Source organism: Grus americana, chromosome 6, assembly GCF_028858705.1.
Source record: "Grus americana isolate bGruAme1 chromosome 6, bGruAme1.mat, whole genome shotgun sequence".
Lineage (NCBI taxonomy): Eukaryota > Metazoa > Chordata > Aves > Gruiformes > Gruidae > Grus > Grus americana.
Genome location: NC_072857.1, coordinates 6473702 through 6492576, shown reverse-complemented (window position 1 = coordinate 6492576; position 18875 = coordinate 6473702). Strand labels below are relative to the sequence as shown.

Here is an 18875-nt window from a genome sequence, read left to right as displayed (position 1 = left end):
GAGAGGCTGAGCTTGAGCTGACAGGACGCGGTGCTGTGCACATATATAGCTCTGTGTGTGTGCATCTGTGTAAATGTATGTGTATACACATGGCACGTGCCTACCAGCCCAGGTGGCACGCACATTTTTGTATGCACACATATATAAATGCTGAACCGTACATCTGGGCCAACTGTGTTGATGGGTGCTGTGGGAGGACTGCTGGCTGATGAGGTACTCTGACATTTCAGAAGATCTGGAGACCAGTGAGACCAGTGCCTCACCTCAGCAGTGGGTGTGCAGTGATCAGTGTGGGAACGCCTGTATTAGTCTCTGTGCTCAAGGAATATGGTACCTCGAATCCTCTGTTTCAGAGGGCAAGGGTTTGATAGTGACAGTTGTTCTAGTAGTGATTCTGGTTTTAATCCCTTTCTTTTTAGCTCACCATTTGCTGTTTGCAATTGACCACTCAAAGCTGGAAATATTAGCATTGCTTTGAGAAGTAATGAAGCCGACTCGTGCATGTGGTATCAGGAGTATCATTGCTGGCTCCAGAACCAATTACTATTTGCATAATCAAATTCTTAATTGATGTTTTTCCTTAAGGTTGCAGAGTATAATCGTTGCTTTTTTACCTCCATGTAAATGAGGGGAAGAAGTGCATTTCCAGACATATTTCTGGCTTCATCGTGAGGGATAAGCCAGCATTGCAAGCCCTGCCTGTCGTTAGCATGGCGTGGCATTTGGATTTGCATTACAGTTAGCAGCGTGCACTGCTCTTCTGTAATCCACAGACTGATCTTTTATCTGATTGTAGAGCAGATCTTCAATAACATTAGTGGTTGTGTTCTCTCACATTTCTTTTTAGTATTCATTCCTTTTATGTGGCTTGTATATGTACGTGCATACAGATGTATGTGTATACCCTATATTATTTTAATTCAGAAGCCTGACTTTCTGTAACTGATGGATGTTTTTCTTATATTGACTGTTAAATACTCCTCTGTACTTTTAATAGATTTTCTGTTGAGCTTTAATTTTTATGTCACTTTTGTTCTTCCTCTGAAGGTCATTTTACGACTAGGTCTAGCAATGTCTGTGCATTGTTTCTGGCTCCTTAGTACAGTGCCTTAACCTTAGTAAAAGTTTCCTTATGCTTTCTTCCTTTAGTGTTTTTTGCCTTTCACAGTGAATTTGGCAGTTCTTGAAGAACAGACTTCTTTGTGATCTGTAGGCAGCAGCCTCAATACCTGGGGATACAAAATTTGCAAGTTTGTGGTGCTTTTCTACTAGGGTTTGGGTTTGGATGGGGAAGTAGCACTGGCCAAGAGTGCATGCCCAGGATCCCGTAATTGCTGTGCTTCCTTCAGGAACACAGGGGGAGAGGCGAGGAAGAAATAGAGGGAAGAAGGTCAGGTTCATTCATTACCCCCCAGAGAAATTCAGCAGGCAAAGCCTAAATTGGAAAGCTATTTCAATCAAAAGTATTTTGCCACTGGAGGAATAAGTTTATGGACAGCAGTTGGATTCACGGGATGGAGAATTCAGGAGTAAAATTTGTATTTTCACTCTCTTTGACATAAAAGCTTTTGGGTTTTTCTTCTGTCTTTTTTCCTTTTGTTTTTCACTTCTTTGTTAAATTAGTGGACGAGAAGCAGCTTCTTAAGAGCTGTTATTCATTTTTCATTAGAAAGGTTGCTGTACCTCCTAGTTGTGATACGGAAAGCTGGAGAGGGACTGTTTACAAGGGCATGGATTGATAGGACAAGGGCTAATGGCTGTAAGCAGAAAGAAGGTAGATTTAGATTAGATGTTAGGAAAAAATTCTTCACGATGAGGGTGGTGAGGCACTGGAACAGGTTGTGGAGAAGTTGTGGGTGCTCCATCCCTGGAAGTGTTCAAGGCCAGGTTGGATGGGGCTTTGGGCAACCTTGGCTAGTGGAGGGTTGGAACTAGATGGGCTTTAAGGTCCCTTCCAACCCAAACCATTCTGTGATTCTATGATTCTATGATTCTAGACTGAAGCTCTCATAACTTCTGTATGTGACTTGGTTCTGCTCTCTGTTGAATATACTTTCTACGGTTACAAAACTATGGCAGTGGGGACACAGTTTTATTATGGAGGTTTTTTTGTGGAACAATTCATAATACACATTTTGAGAGTGTGTCTGAAGGAGTCAGCTGCCCCTGCCCAGGCACTGCGGCTGGACCTGAGGACTTCACGTCCTTCATGCCTACCCAGCACATGCCATTTGTCCTGCTGCAATTCTCTCTCCAGCTGGTCTAAATCTCCATTATGGTTTAAATCCCTTTTGAGCTCAATTGGCTGACAAGAATCCTTACCTACTATTACTTTGAATTAAGAAGTTAATCTTATCCATCGATAAGCAGCTAATTGTATCCGTCCAGTATCAACAGGATATCACCAGGCATATATTTTACAGAGTCCTGGAGTAATGTACTTTTAAACTCTCCAGCTGTACTGTCAGGCTTTATTTGGTCTCTTCTATCTGTTCAGGATTTTGTCTTTGACTTGTTTAATTAAAATCAGCTCACTCCAGCCAGAGTAGAATGTCCAATAATAACTGCTTATTAAGGAGTGGAAGCTGCGCAGTTATTAATTTAAATTATTTTGTTCCAGAGGTTTTGCTCAAATTAAATGGAAAACCAAATTAAACAATGATTTAATTAAGTGGAAGGGATAGAACGTAGAGGCAGATTCAGAAGGTGAAGATCTAAAAGAAGCGTATTCTTCCAGTTGTGACACCTAACAGATGTAATCCTTCATCAGCATGGCAAAGCAGAGATTTACTGTCTTTCAGAGGATAATGAAGAAACCAACGGCAAGAATTATGTTACAAGATAAGAAACTAAACTAATGAATAAGGCTCTACAAACCTGAATAAAAAACTCCAGAGAAGAGATTAAAAGAAACAAAGCATGTATTGTTGGAAAGAAATCTCATACAGTCGAGCATTACTACATACTTGAAATTGCTGAAATACAATGACAAATTAAATAATTTTATAGAATATATATATACTTATAGAGCAACTTGTAAAAATAAACTTCATAATGCAGTGAGATATTCAAGGATGACCTGCCATTAAATGAATATTGCAATAATAATCATGCTAATTCGTTCACGTTAATTAGATTTATGGTTTGTGTAAGCAGAGAGTTATAAATCCCACAGACGTAACAATTATCTCTTAACATTTCATTTAACATTAGATTATAAAGATATACTTCTATTGTGACAAGTTCACAGGTTCATTTTGAATGGATATGAGACATTGTTTGCTAATTTCGAGAAGGTTCTCCAGCTAGGGTAGCATCACCCAATACTAAAATTCCTGGCACTCTAGATTGAATATTTCATTTTTAAAGTCATTTATGGTTATTAGTTTATTATTTTCTGAATAATTTTGTTAAACAGTGTGTTTGAAATTATTCTAACGTCCTGCAGCTGGGCTATTTGAGATGGCAATAACTTTAGTTTGGGTCTCAAGTTGCTCTGGCAGCAATGATTGCAAGTTAAACATTACTGTCATACATATTAAACACACATAAGACCAGATAATTATTGTTTTGTCTTTTTTAGAGAGTAGTCTTATGTGGTGGAGCTTTTTTGCTCTAGAAAGCCATTAGCATACTTATAAAACCAAATAATACAAGAAATAGCAAAAAAGACTCAAATTTAGTTTTTCCTTCTGTATCACTAAAGAACCTCTTTTCATATTCATTTTTCTGATTTTTGCCTTCTGATTTCATAATAAAGACATATTCCTAATTCACAAAAAATTATATGGGGAGTCAGGTTCCAGAATCCATTCTTAAAGCAATAGAACTATCTGCTTGAAAAAAGTATCATTTACGGTGATATACGTGGTTTACTATATATCTCTCTTTAGAGCTGGAAAACACCTTGGTTTATGTTTGAATAATGCCCCATCCATAGGAATCCTGGTCTTGGACTACTGCCCTTGGATATGACATTATGATGATGATGATGATGATGTTTTCCCATTACCACTCACCTACCCCATTACAGTCTACAGGCTAGGAGAGTATAGAGGTGGCTGTAAAGGAAAACTACATCAAAGGATTTATTCAAGTTCACCAGAGTTAGTGCTTAAGGTTTACTGACTTCGACACATCTTGTTGGCATTTCTGCGGGCCTGTTGTCGATCATGAAACGGTACCATGCTGGTGGCAAGGAGTGGTCACAAACCAGGTCCTGACTTGCCGTTCGCTGCAGCTCCAGTGAGTCAAACCTGGTGCTGCGGTAGGGATTGCGGAGGACGCGGTGTCCCTCCGGTGAGCACTCGGGAGCTGGAAAGGGTGAAAAAGGACAATGATTAAATAAGTTAATTCAAGTTAATTCAATTGGATATCGTTAATAACCGCTCAGAGGGGGGTGCATCCTCTTATGTTCAGATTTAGTTCAGGATTGGGCTAATTTTCAAGGAAAACACTGGGAAAAGATCAAATTTGGAATTAAATACACAAAATTGGAAGCTTGGTAACATAACGATTTTAGTTATCTAGATTTTCATCGTATCTGAATCAGAACCAGAAACCTTAACCCTCTAATGTGATGTCAGTCTAGTTTTAGAGATTAACATCTGAGTCGCTCCTCCTCAGAAATCAAGTAATGTTTTGAGGTTCCAAAGCCTCATGATATTTGAAAAGATGTGGGTTTTTAAAAAATTTAGTTTACTATATGCATGAGCATTTTAATCACGATATAAATTGATGCTCAAGTGAGTATAAAGTGCACTTTACATACTTTTAAAGACATATTTAGAACAATGAAAATGAAAGCAAGAAATACTAAAAAGAGAAAAAGAAATGATGCAAACCCAACAGCACAGGTTTTTTAGAAATAAGCTCGTTAGGCTTGCAAATATCCAAGCCACAGGTCAGACTCGCCTGAGGGCATGTACCCGTAAAGCCAAATGCACCAGAGCTTCTGTGCACGCATCGCAAAGCTTGAACCAAAACTGCTGCCCCTCAACGTATGTTTGTTTACACGCCTGCCTCGTTTATTTTCTTACATCTCTCTGATTTTTCACAGAATATTCAGTCGTTTCTTATCGCCTAATGAAAAGAAGCCTTGCAGTCCTTCTTGTAGAAGTTATTTTGAAAAAAGCTGATCATGTAGAAAAAAGGGCCTTTTCTTGGTTATCTTAGCTGTTTCTCTATGAGACAAAGTCCGTTTTCGCTGCGTTAGCACTGCAGAATGGGTCACAGGAGGAGACCGAGCTGGAGTTGCTCTGCTTTATGCACCGGCAACAGAAGGCTCAGCTAATTTCTTGCTGCAGTAATCTTTAATTGCTAATGATGATGTAAGAGGCAGAGAGCACGTTACAGGAATTACACATCCTGGTTTCGGGAGCAAGCCTGGCAGTTAGCAAAATCACCTCTTTGCACTGTAAATAAGGCTTATTTATGTGACGCCGTTGACAGAGAATAAGACCCCTCCCCACAATATCATTTTTCAAATGTCACTTTTCAGATTATAACTCTCCTTTAATATTATGCCAGTGGCACTCCGAAACAAATTTATCATTTTTATTTTATTGACAAGATACTCAGAAGGTCAAAGTCAATCCATTTATGGTACTATTTTTAAAGATTACTTTTATTGTGCCAAAGGCAAGGCACTGGTATACAAGACAAATGGGGACAAAATGTAGCATATCAGAGCCTTTATTGCAATTTTCAGGGAACTAAACTGTCACAGCGCTAGTGCAATTCCAATGCAAAATTCAGCTGAATTAATCCAATTGCCTTTTTAAATAAAAAGGAGTGCCCTAAGCTTGTCTTTTCTACAGGTAAGAGCCATTTTAGAGAGGGAACACTTGGAAATACTGCACCTCTAATTAAATCTGGGATCCCATTCCCTCCCTCAGATGACCTTTCTGGGGATTTGGGCCTGGCGGTGGGGACCACACGGAGACTGTCCTTTGCCAATTCCCAGCCCAAGGGAATAAGTGACATTTCAGCAGACCGACTATTGCAAGCGAATGAAAAGTTTACCCTATATTTAACAAACGTTAAAAAATGCAGACCCTCGCTGACCCCTTCAATATCACTCAGTGCTTCAGGAGTGTTAATGGGAACAGGATTTTGGCTCGTGGTGCCTTTTGCTTGCCCTAAGTACCTCCTTTCCAAAAAAAAGACAAAAGAGTCTAAAAGTAAACAGCTCGTTGCACAGTATTGCCACAGGAATCCTGCCACAGCATTGTAATATAATTAATAGCATTCACTTTCTCAATAATAATAATATCAAATACTCCCTTTAAATGTAATTAATAACCTTCTGCTCAATATGAATTAGTTATAATCCAAATTCACACAACATGTTGTGGTCTTACCAATGATTAACTACTCTGTCTAAACAATGCAAATATATTAGACACTGAGACACAGCTAATTATTTTTCATCCTTCGCATAGTTTTGTTTGCAGTAGTTTAGAAAACACAGTTTCGCATATTAACGTTAAAGGAGTTGAATGCTGCAGATGGGACTTGCAAAGGGTGCGGAGGGACTCAGGGGAGCACACGGGAGAGGCACGCGAGGTCAGTAAGGAAAGGGCTGTTCAACCATTAAATTTAACAGTATTTGGGACAAAAAGCCACGTGTTCTCCCCCTGAGGAGCACGTATGTGAAGCCCTGTCTCAAGCAGCCACCACCTCTAAAGGTATATTTTGTTCTGCATTAAATGTCAGATATGTTTATATATCTCTTTAAGGGTTTAGTTATGCTCGCAGGCTGTCATCGAGGAGGCGGCGAGGCAAATTGATCCGCTGTCAGCTCCCCCGGAGCCAGACCGACGGATTCTGTTCTCACCCCGATGCGGATCAGACCGAACAACACCGGAGTCGATGGCGGTGCGCCGGCATGGAGCAGGTGGGAGCGCGAGCAAAAGCTCACCCAGGTTCCGCAGCTAGCCATGAGCAAAACAATCCCTCAATTGTCGAGTTTCCCTTCTAAAATGGTGCTTATTATGGCCTTATGACAGAATCCGTGTAAACTTTAACATGTAAATTGCTGGCCCTGATACACTTAATCTACTACTGCCTTTCCTGCAGAAAGAAATAAATACAGGCAGCACTGTAACCAGACTGTATTATGAAAATGTTATTTCAAAGAACCCCAAGAAGGTACAGTTGAGCCCTGTCGGTTGTTCACCTGAGGGATGCTCGCCTGTACCTTACGGTGACTGCAGCTCCACTCTAATCAGATGAAGCCTTCCTCTTCATTTTTAATTCATGACAAAGTCAGATGCAGATGTCAAGTTTGTGTACAGTGATGAAGTGCTCAATATCACAATTGTCCCCCCTGTTGTGGGGAACAATAAAAGTCCACGTTCATGCCTTGTATGGAGCTGCTGTTAGTCTGTGGGATGCAGGCTAGATTGCCTTTAAAAGGAGATAGTTATTTCTTTACGTAGGAGAAACCTATACATTTAATTTAATCGCCCAGCTCTATTCCTATAATTGCATTAAAAGGGCTTATGAAAAAAATGCTGGCTTTTCGGGGAGCTGAGCGCTCATCGTTGTATGACCATTCAGATTTCCTTCAGGAAGAAATTAAACTGTGCAGTGAGATTTTGTTGCTCTCAGTCCAGAGTGCTGTTGGAATTAAATGCTGCATGGTAGCTGGTGCTTTAGTCTCCTGCAAAGAGTTTCTTCTTGAACCATCTTCACCCTCGATATAGGCAAGGAGCTGTTGCTAAGACATATGGATTTGTTCGCTTTACTAGACATAAAGCATTTTTTTTTTTTTAACTCAACAATTTCGTGGCAGCAACCTGCTGCAAAGAGACATTGAGTAGCTCCTTTTTGACACAAAAAGCAAACAAATAACAATACCTGTTGTGGCTGCTCAGTGAAAATGGCATTTGAACAACTCTGGTCCTGTGGGGAAAAATCCATCTCCGTTGAAGCCATAAGGAAATTTGGCGTTAATGCCTGGAGGTCGAGATTCACCTGCCGTTGATGTGTGGGAAGACGTTATGTGCAAATGAAAGGAGGGGTAGCCTGTGGGCTCACTGGGAAAAGGAGAGCCTCCTCCAGAAGGCAGAAACATCCAGAAATATCTGATGGAAAGTGAGCAGAAAGTGGATATCTGAAGGGGTGTTTCATGCTGAAACACCGCTGTGGACCTGGGGTTTGGCTCTCAGCTAGAGGAAACATCGGTGTGACCACAGATGGAGGAAGACGTGCATGTCAGTTGATCTTGGGGGCAGCAGCCCAGAAGCCCACTCTTGGTGGGTTGGTCAATATTGTATTGGGGAGGACAGAGGCTCCACAGGGCTCTGCCAGGGACCAGTCAAACAAGAATCTGGAAGGGGGTTTTTAGAGCATTACTCTGGCATGCCCACAAGCCCACGCATTTTACACCTTAAACATCCACTGCCTGGGGCTTTTTTCAAGCAGGTTGGTAGCTGGATGGTCTGCAAGCAGCCGACCCACCCGTGTACTTCCTGGGCAGCGGCGTTGCTGGAAAATATGCTGCTGTGGGGACCGTCAGGCATTTGCTAAGGGTCCATCCGTCCCAGCTGATGCTCATGGCCATGGGAGGAAGCATCAGATGTGTCAGGGAGGGATGCCAGGAAAATCGGAGCGGCAAGCTGAAACCTTGGAAGGAAATAATTTGCTAAATATTTCCTTTTATTTCTAAAGGCAGGTGAGTGCGGGTGTGACAAAGCTCTACCTGTCGCTCTTGCTCCCAGTAAATATCAGTGGCTTACGTGGAGGAAAGTTTAAGAAGCTGTGAGATTTTGTTTGTTTGCTTTGAATAGCGGCTGCAAATCAAATAATATCAATAAGTGATGGCAGCTAGAAAACCCTGGAAGAAATATAGTCCACAAGCCTGAGGTGCATGTTTGTTTTGGGCAAAGCGGTGCCAGCCACACAATATATTTAAAGGGCATTCTAAAGCTCTGGGAAAGAGCTGGAGGATCGCAAAATAATTTTTGTGTGGAGAGTGAATGAAAACCCAGTGACTGATCCAGGTAATACCAACCAACAGCAGCATTTGGTGATCTGCTGTAACTGTTCTGTGACCAGGAAAGAGATATTCCCAGATGCAGATATCTTTCTTGCTGTTGTCCCCCCACGTCGTGGGAGTCCGGCTGGAGCTTTTCCCCAAAATCAGTGAGCCCTGGGGCCAGGGAAGCGGGGCAGCCCACCGGCTTTCACATGGCTTTGCTCAAAGGCAGGGGGAGGGGGTGGACAGGGAGCTTTTGAAGTATGACATCTGAAAATATGCACACGTAGGTATATGTAAGTACGCGTATGTATATGTGTAGGAATGTGTGTATATATATATTTCAAGTTGTGTATGAGAATACTCATATTTTTGACATTTGCATGACATACAGTAAATTTTTGAAGTCCCTCCCTGGCAGATTTGCATATTTTCACTTTTTGTTTCTTACAGTCCATAGTGGAACAAAACATTTTCCAGAGTGAATTTCTCTTCACAGGAAAATTATGAAAGATTTTAATTTGGAAAAATAAGTCTGAAATGTTGAGGCTATTAAGCCATAACTCCAAATTAGTCACAGACAAAGGATGTGTTTGCTTTCTTCTCTTTCTGTTTTAGAGACAGAAGGAAACCTTTTCATGGCCAGGCACCTCCATGCCCGGTGGTTGTATTTCACGGATGCAGCAAAGCTCAGGTGAAAGCTTCTGAAGCTTTCGGTGTGTCAGTGCCATCCACTTCCCCATATTATGATTTACCACGCATTGAAAGAGAGTTTGGGCAGAAAATGAAGGCAGATGTTGGGAAAGGGACATTCTTTCCAAGCTCCTAATGGATGTGTTCAAAATACCAGTGGAAGACTCTGATGCATGTTCCAGATGAGTGGTAATCTATTAAGAGATAAGGCATTTGTAGCTAAAAAAAATCTGACAGTTTATTACAGACAAAAGTTGCTGCCTTATTTTACCAATATTTTAATGCAATTATTCTGCATGCTGATGACAAAAAATTTATTCCTGGATATTCGGAGGCAGAAATTTGTTGTGAATGTGATCACTACATAAAAATGCTTGAACCATGCATGCTCCTCTGCCATAATAATACATATAACATAATAATTTTATAAAAACCTTGATAGCTAATAAATAAAGCTATTTTCAGATCATTCAGAAGCAGAATAACCTCCTATTGAACTGAAATGATAAGGAAGCACATCGTATAAACACCACATACTCGTAATGGCCAGGTCTCGAAAAAGTCATAATGTGTTCATAAGACAAAATTGATAGAGATAAATGAATTATTGTGTAAAATGAATGTAATTATAGAAAATTTGACCTAGGAAGAAGCTGAGCACCTGCTGAAAAGAATAAGACATTTTTAATACATATTATTTGTACTGAATAACAGACAGAATTAGAAAGGAAAATCAGGCCAAGCAGGAACATGGTTTTCTAGGGTTCTGCACTGTTTTGAAAATACTGCATCTTCTTGTAACCCAGGGAACTCAGCATACAGTTAAAGACTCTTTCACATGTGTGTCTGGCAGAGTAAGCACTCTTCTTTCAAGGCAGGCTTTAGACTGTTCAGCTCTGGGGATCTGCTGCGTTGGAAACAAAACATAGCCTGCAATACATCCTCCTGCAGTGCCTCAGCATGGTGCAAGCACCAAAGACAGAGGCAGCGATGTGGGAAGAGATTCTTTTCCTTCTTCCTTCAGTCCCATGGATGCTCTTTATGATACCCTTGATATTTTGTACTTACAGTAAGTGTAACTGAAAGTCTTACTACAGATTGCTCCCACCAGATAGGATTAGTGAGTTTATTGCTGAATTCTTAGGGAGGTTTTTTTTTTCTGCACAAAGGCGATAGCACGGGGCCCTGAGAGAAAGTGGGGTTGAAAAAAATCCTCATACAATCTCAAGATGTTGTCTGTATGATGCATCCGAGTTTCATTTGCCTGGGAACAAGGTCACTTATCATCCTGGTCTTCTATGAAGTAAAGCAATATACTATTGACAAACCAAGGGCCAACGTTCAGTTCCAGAGAAAACAATTATTTATTCATGCTGGTATCTCTTATCTTGGCTTGCATTTCTATTTTTAACTTGTAGTTTAGAGAGTAGGAATTGATTACATGGAACTTCTCTCCTAGCCTATGTTTCCCTTGAATGCTTTGCAGAATAATGCACTACGGACACCTCGCACAGGAGGACACAGGTGGAGGCAGAAGTGCATTTTACATGGGGCCAGAAGAGGTGTCAAGAGGGGCTGACAAAGTAGGTGACAAGAAGGGGTCCCTGCAAGAAACATGACCGAAGTCTGAGGAACTTCTGGGCAGTTTAATGTGGAGTTTGGAGCACTGAAACAGGAGATGTGCTGAAAAGTGCTTTCTTCAGTGCTCCATGAATAGAAAGGATGAAGGAACCAGGTATTTCTTTTTAAGGACAACAACGTATGTGTGGCCAACTGACTTGGAAGAGCCAAGAAGTTTCCAGCAGATGTGTTGTCCTTTAAAATGTTCCGGTCTCCACGACCTGCTGTCTGGCATCTCTCGTCAATGTGAAAGGGAGGACCATGATCACACGGATAAAACGGGCAGCTGGATGGAAGAGGTGAACTCTGTAGTTCCCCTGCTTTGCAAAATATAACCTCATCTATTGAACGTGCCAGTTAGAAAAAGCAACGAACCCAGATTGTGTCAATTACTCTATTAAATTTTACCAAGTCTCAACCTCGCTAATTCTGGCTCGGCTTCAAATACAGGAAGGCTGAGCATCTGAATATAGAAATCACTTACTATTGCTGTGTCAGAAGAGAATTAAAAACCTCATAAATTTCCTGAAGTTATCTTTAAGTTAATGATGATGCCTTTAAGGACTTCTGAGCAATCAATAAAAAGAAAATTATAATTATTGTTATTGATTGGTCTGTTTTGCTCTCATCCCTCAGAATGAAAAAGTGAAACAAAATGAAAAGGTTCTTTCTTACCTCCTAATCTCAGTTGAACATACACTTGCAAATGTAGCTTTTCTAAATAGCAGTAGCAAAAACGAACTCAAATGTTTTGATTTTAGAACCCACTGGGCTCTATTCAGATGGAAATTTGATTTCCATGGTTTACCCCTTTGAGAGCTGGAGCTGTTTCCATGCCTCAACTGCGACGCAGGCTAATTACAATTTGCGAGCCACACTTTTCCAGACTGCTCCCATGGCAAAAGCTGAATTTTGGCCACGTTTCCCCCCACTTCTTCAATTTAATTCTGTATGTGGATGATGTAGCGTTGGGGAAAGTGTCACCACTAACTTATTGTCAGTGCATCCAGGATGCAGCAGAGACTGGCAGAAAGATAAGGGGGCTCCGACTGAAGGCAGCTTAGCGCTGCCAAACGCCAGATTCGTGCGTGTGTCCTGGGTGTGATTTAGTTCCTAATGTATGCAGGGTGACGAGGCAATATTTCCTGCTATTGTTTTGCTATTATTCATTGCTATTATTCATTCCATTCACTGGCACAATAGTGGTTTCTGCAGCCACACACTCCTCACATGTTTATAATGGGCTGTTCTGTCAGGGTTTTGACATTTAGGAAGAATGGTTTGGTTTGCTCTTGCCGTTGGAGTAAGGCTTTATTCGTTACTGTGCTGCAGCACTATACACGGACATGCTCCACTACCCAGCTAATGCACAAACCTGGAAGGATCTCACCACCTTCCTACCAAAATTCAGGTCTTCTTTGACCCCTTCATCCACCCTCTCATAGGCTGCCCACTCTCTGAAACCTGGAGACAGTCGACGCAAAATGGGCTCGAGCACATAGCAGCTCCTGCTGCTCCTGCAAAAATCCTTCTCATGCATTATAGCACTTTGGATGGATTTAAAAATATTAAAATAAAAGGTCATGAGCTAGAAATAGTCATCGGCCTGCCTGGCCAGAGTGATAAGATAAAGCTGTGTACTCCCAACCATGGAAGTGCGACATTAGTCTAATAGGTTTCCAGAAACCAAGTTTATCAGCAATCCTCACTGTTTGTTTCTTCAACATTCGAAAGATATGGTTTCTGTACATATAGTCATAATTCTCTGCAAAATTAAAATGCATTAGCACCTTCCTTCTATAGAAACAGGATGGTCACAGCTCCAGCCAGCATTTTCCCTCAGTCATGGTGATGTTTCTGGGGAACCTCATACCTCTGGTCGTGAAAAAAGCCGCCCATTGTGCATCTATCAAATGAACAAGATCAGTTGATGTCTATTCATCCCATAAAAGAGCAAGGCTTTCAGTACCTATACGTGAAAACCTCCACATAAATGCATTCACTATTTTTATTTAGATGAATTTAGTCCCCATTCACTGTTCTAACAGGTACTAATTCTCCTTTTTGTTTAGGGTCATCTGTGCTTTGGTTGCTCCACATATCGCTGTTTATTTACCAGCAGCAGTAGAAGCATTCATTAAACTAGTAGGATTTCAGGAATCTATAAGGACTTGAGCTATAAGCTGCTTTTTGATGTAAAAGAAAATCCAGTTCAGCTGGTATCAGCTGAGTCTTCATTACATGTACAGCTGCTACCTGCGCAATCTTTTAGGATGTAATTACCATAATAAGAAAAAACATCTCCATAATTATATGTGCGTAAAGCAAAATGCCTTTCTCTGGCCATCCAGCTAGAGCTGCAGGTACAGATACGCACGCTTACAGAGGACACAGGGGATTAGGGAGGCATAGGAATAAACACGAGACAATTGTTGCCCCATATGGTGCATATTACAGGCAGATGTGTTTTGATCAGGACCAGCCGTGCAGAAGGTACACCGACTGATTTTTTCTCGTTTACACTGAACTAACTTTGATCACAGTGTAGGTTCGTGTGTTTTAAAATTTATGCTCACTTAAAAACGATTCCAAATATGCTAGGGAGATTTGTGTCCTCAGAAGGTCTTCTGAGCCAGGAAATGAGCTCCATCCCTTGGTGGCTGGCCAGGCTGTGGCAGGGGGGTTCCCATGCAGGGATGGGTTGGGATGGGAGGGACATTCCTCCACCACAGTCGATGTGGTGCTGGTGCTTTTTACAGGAGGTGTAGCACTGGCACTTTCTAGTTCTTTAGAAAGTAAATAAAAGAAAACCAGATTGCTGGATGGAGTATTCTCGATGGGAACCACTCTCTTTCTTTCTTAGACACTGATAACGCAGTACAGTTTCTTCTCCCCAGACAAGACGAGTCCTAGTAATTTATTTCCATGGAACCATTTCCATGCTGAGCTTTCAATTCTACTCCTCCACCTCCTTCTTGACTGATAACAGCAAGTGTAGATGTTAGCTTATAAAACAGAGCTGTACCTTTTATTGAAAAAGATGGTTTTAAAAAGCCAGCATTACTGAAGGAGGAAGTAACCAGAGCTTAATTCTTTTGCTGGGGAATAATTCAACAAAAAATATTATCTTTGTATCAGCATCCATAGGTAAAACAAGGCGATTATAGGCAGACATGCACTATTTCAGGTTTTCTTCCATCTTTCCATTATCAAAACCAGACTCAATTTTGCATTCTTACTTGGTAATTGCTAATAACTGTAATTTTCATCTTAAGAAGATAGGCTAGAAACCACTGTTCAGAAAAGCCCTACGACATAACAATTGATCAATTCTTCATTACACTTGATGCATTCAGTTTACCACAGTCATTTCATTTGCAATTTGAGCTAAAAAAACAAACAGCAAAAATCTACTCAAGCAATTTCAGATTGAAAAGCCATAACACAAATTAGTACACAAAGAAACAGCAGGCAATCAATTTATCATTTGCCACTTTATTCTTTCGCAATTTGCAGTCATTGCTGAGTTGCTTTTGAAACTTGTAAAATTTGATTATGTGAAACCTGGTGAATGTCAGGCTTTGGTCATTTCTGTGTTGTGTTTCAGGAGTTGTTCAGAGAACAGAGAGTTTGTATAGGTAGAGCTGTCTGGCATCTGCTAGTATCCTGCACAAGCACACACAGCTAAAACTTAGCATGGAAGCCCTGGCAGCTCTACTGTTGTTTTCTAGTGTTAACCCAGTTTGGAGAAGGTGTAGGTCCCACTAGAGCAGGTCTATGCGACTTCAGAAGACACACTGTGGACCTACATCTCCAAAACAGTGCATGAGTCACCTGTGGTCCCACATGCAAGGCTGACTATTGCATCCCCTACGGTATCCATCGTGTGGGTGGAATATTACAGAAATGTAAGGATGTTTTTAACCCCGCAGTTTGAATAACACGCCTGTCAGCCCATTAATAAGAAGGGCTTTGCCTGTGATAGACTGTGAGAAGTGGTGGTGCCACATGCTGCTGTGCAGACCTTACACCTGTTCACATTTATTCATAGATGACCTTACGAAGGATTTCTATTTTTTATCCTCCACAATGTTCATCTTTCTGCGTTGGGAAATGAGGATCCCATTAACCTTTTTTAGCCTTGATGTCAAATTGAGTTATATAAATATTGTTTGCAAGTAGAGAGGCACTGGATGTGCTCAGAGCACAGTGTGCAGAATAGACCCAGAGGAAGAGCAATAAAAGGCAAACCAACAGACGAGAGGAGGGGGAGTGACTTGTGAGCATCTTCTGCTGGGTTTGGGCTCCGCTGGCAGATTTGGAGCTGAAACCAGGTCTGTCGTGTGCTGGGGAAATGCCCCAAGCACTTGGGTGTCCCATGGCAGATCCCCCTCCCACTCAAACTGCTCTCTTTTGTATAGTTTTGTTAACTAGACATAAGAACTATGCCAACTTTGCCAGCTTCCAAAGCTGTTTACCTTCCTTGCACAGTTTGATCAAGAAAGTCGACAGGTCTGATACCAAAATGTTCTGCTGCCCCATGATATATCCCTGCAGAGCAGAAATCAGGGAGTAGGATATTAAAAACAATTTCTTCTTTTTTCCCCAACCTCTGCTTACTGACTATAACGAGATGGAAAATGTCTCATTTTTTTTTCTAGGCAAGAGAGTTTCTGGCAGAGGCATTTAGCTGCGGGAGACGCTTTCACAGATGAGACTTCTGAAGGGAGGGGGAGATATATGCAAAGTCCCTAAAGGACAAGGTTTACCTGCTGTCACTTGCTCCAGTCTCACTGTGGGAATGCAGGTATCTCCCTGCTCCACCTCCCAGTCGTGGTGGCTCCTGCCCTCCTGCCTTTCTGGTCCACGTGCTGTGCAGCAAAGAAAATCGCATCTCATGGACTGTCAAAGCTGAACTGCTTCGGATAAGTGTATTCTCTTGGTTTAGACATGGGCCGGGTACTTTATTCTGCACTTAGTGAGAGTCCTTACTGGACGCTCACTCTCAGCCCGTGTTATTTAAGTAACATTAACACTTAAAATCACGTTTGTTGTGAATAAAGGTCAGAACTGTCTACTGATTGAGACAAAGAGTGGTCACAAAAAGCATCGTCATGCCTCTCAAAGAATTTCCCTATTCTGCCTGATTCTTCATTAATTCTGTTTCTTTTGAAAAATTGATGTTGAATTGCTTTTTTGGTTTTTAGGTTAGGGTTTGGGTTCTTTTTTTTTTTCATTTTTTTGGAGTCTTTTGCATTGGCTAGACTGATTCTGCAGCTGATCATGTTTGGCATGTTTCAGTCTCAGCAGTCCAAAAATCAGCTTTTCGTCAACAGCAGTATGCAGCACAAGGCTTATTGTCTCTCATTCGAGGCGCATTGCGGACAGATCTGTGTTTCCGTTTGACGAACACCAGAAGACCCAATGTTGTGTCCTGCCAGGGTGAATCACGGTGGGATCGCAGGACCGAGGTGCAGCTATTTTCCCCTTTTTCACTTCAGCCCCCACTGTTTACCCACCTACCTCCAACTTAACCTTTTGTGAGGAACTGCAACTCTCTGGTTTACCCCACATACAACTTTCAAATGTGGTGCGAAAGAAAAGTCAGGGTCCAAATTTGCTGTGAAGATCTTTGCTAGCTATTTTTTAGCCTCTCATTCCTTCTTTGTCATGCCACTGTAAAATTGTAGGCTAAGGACAAGTTTCATTTCATCCTTTCTATTATTTGCTGAAATAAGTGTCTAGTGTAAAGGAAAACACTAAAATCTAGGTTATTTCCTTACAGAACATGTAGATTCAGCAGCATGGCTCAATATTAATAACTGAATGGCTAAATCCCTGCAAACTGGGATAAAAGTTTGCTCCTAGGGATCCAGCAAACACACTTAAACCATTGAATTATCTTAATTCTAAAATAGCCTTCCAGCAGTACCACGGGGCCAGGCTACACTTTGGTTTATTTTGCTGTATCTGGAATTTTGAGGCCATTCCAGAGACAGACAGGCACAATGAAAAGCAGAGTTGGCCAAACATGTGAGGACTTGAGGTATAAAAGGATTAACAAATGCTAATATTCTACATTTTTCTGCTGCAATAGAATGAGTACAGACAGCACCCAAAGCAAAGCAGAAGGGAAAAGATTGCATGTAGGAGGGACAGAAAGACATAGCTATAATACTGTGCTGTAGTAAATGTTGAAAAAAGCAACTGTTGAACAGATGTTACTGGCACATGGAAAATTTAGTAAGTAGATGATTTGCAATTCACCGGTCCAGTGAGGAAAAGTGACTTATTTCAATCTAAAATGAAATCTTTCCGTTTTTTCCAGAGAAATAATATCTCTAAAATAAAAAAGAAAGACTGATAATAATTGAAAGTCAGGCTAAACTGCTCTTCAACCTGAAATTAAGTATCTTGGAAACAGGAGGCATTGAATCATTTCATTTGCAAAGATGTTGAAAGGAAATATTTCAGCTTTTAGAAAAATATGCCTTTTTCTCTAGGCCAGATAGTTTGTCTTGTTCAAAATGAAGCCATGGTACATCTTGCTGATGTAGAGAAAAGTGTTGCCAATGCCATTTTAACCCGAGCCCTGTTCACCAGAAACGTGCTCCTGAGGGCACTCGTATCTGTTGGGTTTGCTCCAAGGAGCACGGTCTCCGTGCTTTCCTTTTCCCTATATCTCAGCTGCCTTCATTCACATGAACTGTTCTGTATGGTGAGCCCTTATTTTTTATTCTTTTTATTCTGACTGCGGGACAGCCAGATCAAAACCACAGGTCACCTGCAAGACCCCCATCACATTACAAGCTGGAAGTTGCACAGCTCCTATTGCTCTGGTGTCAGGAAAGCAACGCATGCACACAGCATAAATATATAGGAGAATGAAGTGTGTCTCGGCATGGCACTTATCCCAAGCCTGATTAGCCACTGTAAAGAGCACAGAGGCATTTTGGCATGAGCAGTGCTGAAAAGAGGGTCAGCTTACTGCTTTTCATGATAATCCTTCTTCTCTTTAAACCACTGCTACAGCATCTGCATGGGAACATGAGGCAGGGAGACCATCTCGGTCTCTTGATGGTCCTTCTATAATAGATGTACTTCCCTCAAGCAAGGATGTCTAATTCTGATCCATCTTCCATCCTGTAGTGATCAGCCACATAAATTAATGACTCCTCTAGCCATGCATCCAAAACACTCTGGATCCATGTTACCTGCAATATTTTTACATATTTCTTTAGCAGCAAGACACAGTCTTCATCTTCATCCATCCTGAGAGACAATTGCCCTTTCCACATTTTTGCACCCTTTTAGGCTGCAATTCTTCTTAGACACGATGCAAATTTGTTCACGTTGCCAGCAAGTCTCATCTGCCATTAGGGTCTCCATCACTGGTAAGGGTAATACAGTGTAGGTCTGACTTGAAGTGGTCATCTGAACCAGTTAATTTCTGTATTTCCCTCAAACTAATTTCTTGATATTTGTTACTTATTCATTATGACTCCTTGACTACAAAGAGTACATCAAAGCTGAATATTTCTCTTTAATCAGGGACCAAAAACATTATCACTCTGATCAT

At 41.2% G+C, this 18875-nt stretch overlaps 1 protein-coding gene across 1 annotated transcript in view; it reads right to left on the bottom strand.

Annotated features, from left to right (window-relative positions):
• LOC129208032 (von Willebrand factor D and EGF domain-containing protein-like) overlaps positions 1-18875 on the bottom strand; it is a 184253-nt gene that overhangs the window by 141266 nt on the left and 24112 nt on the right. Inside the window, exon 2 of the mRNA XM_054830120.1 lies at positions 4130-4314. Coding sequence (XP_054686095.1) covers positions 4130-4314 — 185 coding nt within the window. The remainder of the gene's footprint in view (positions 1-4129; positions 4315-18875) is intronic.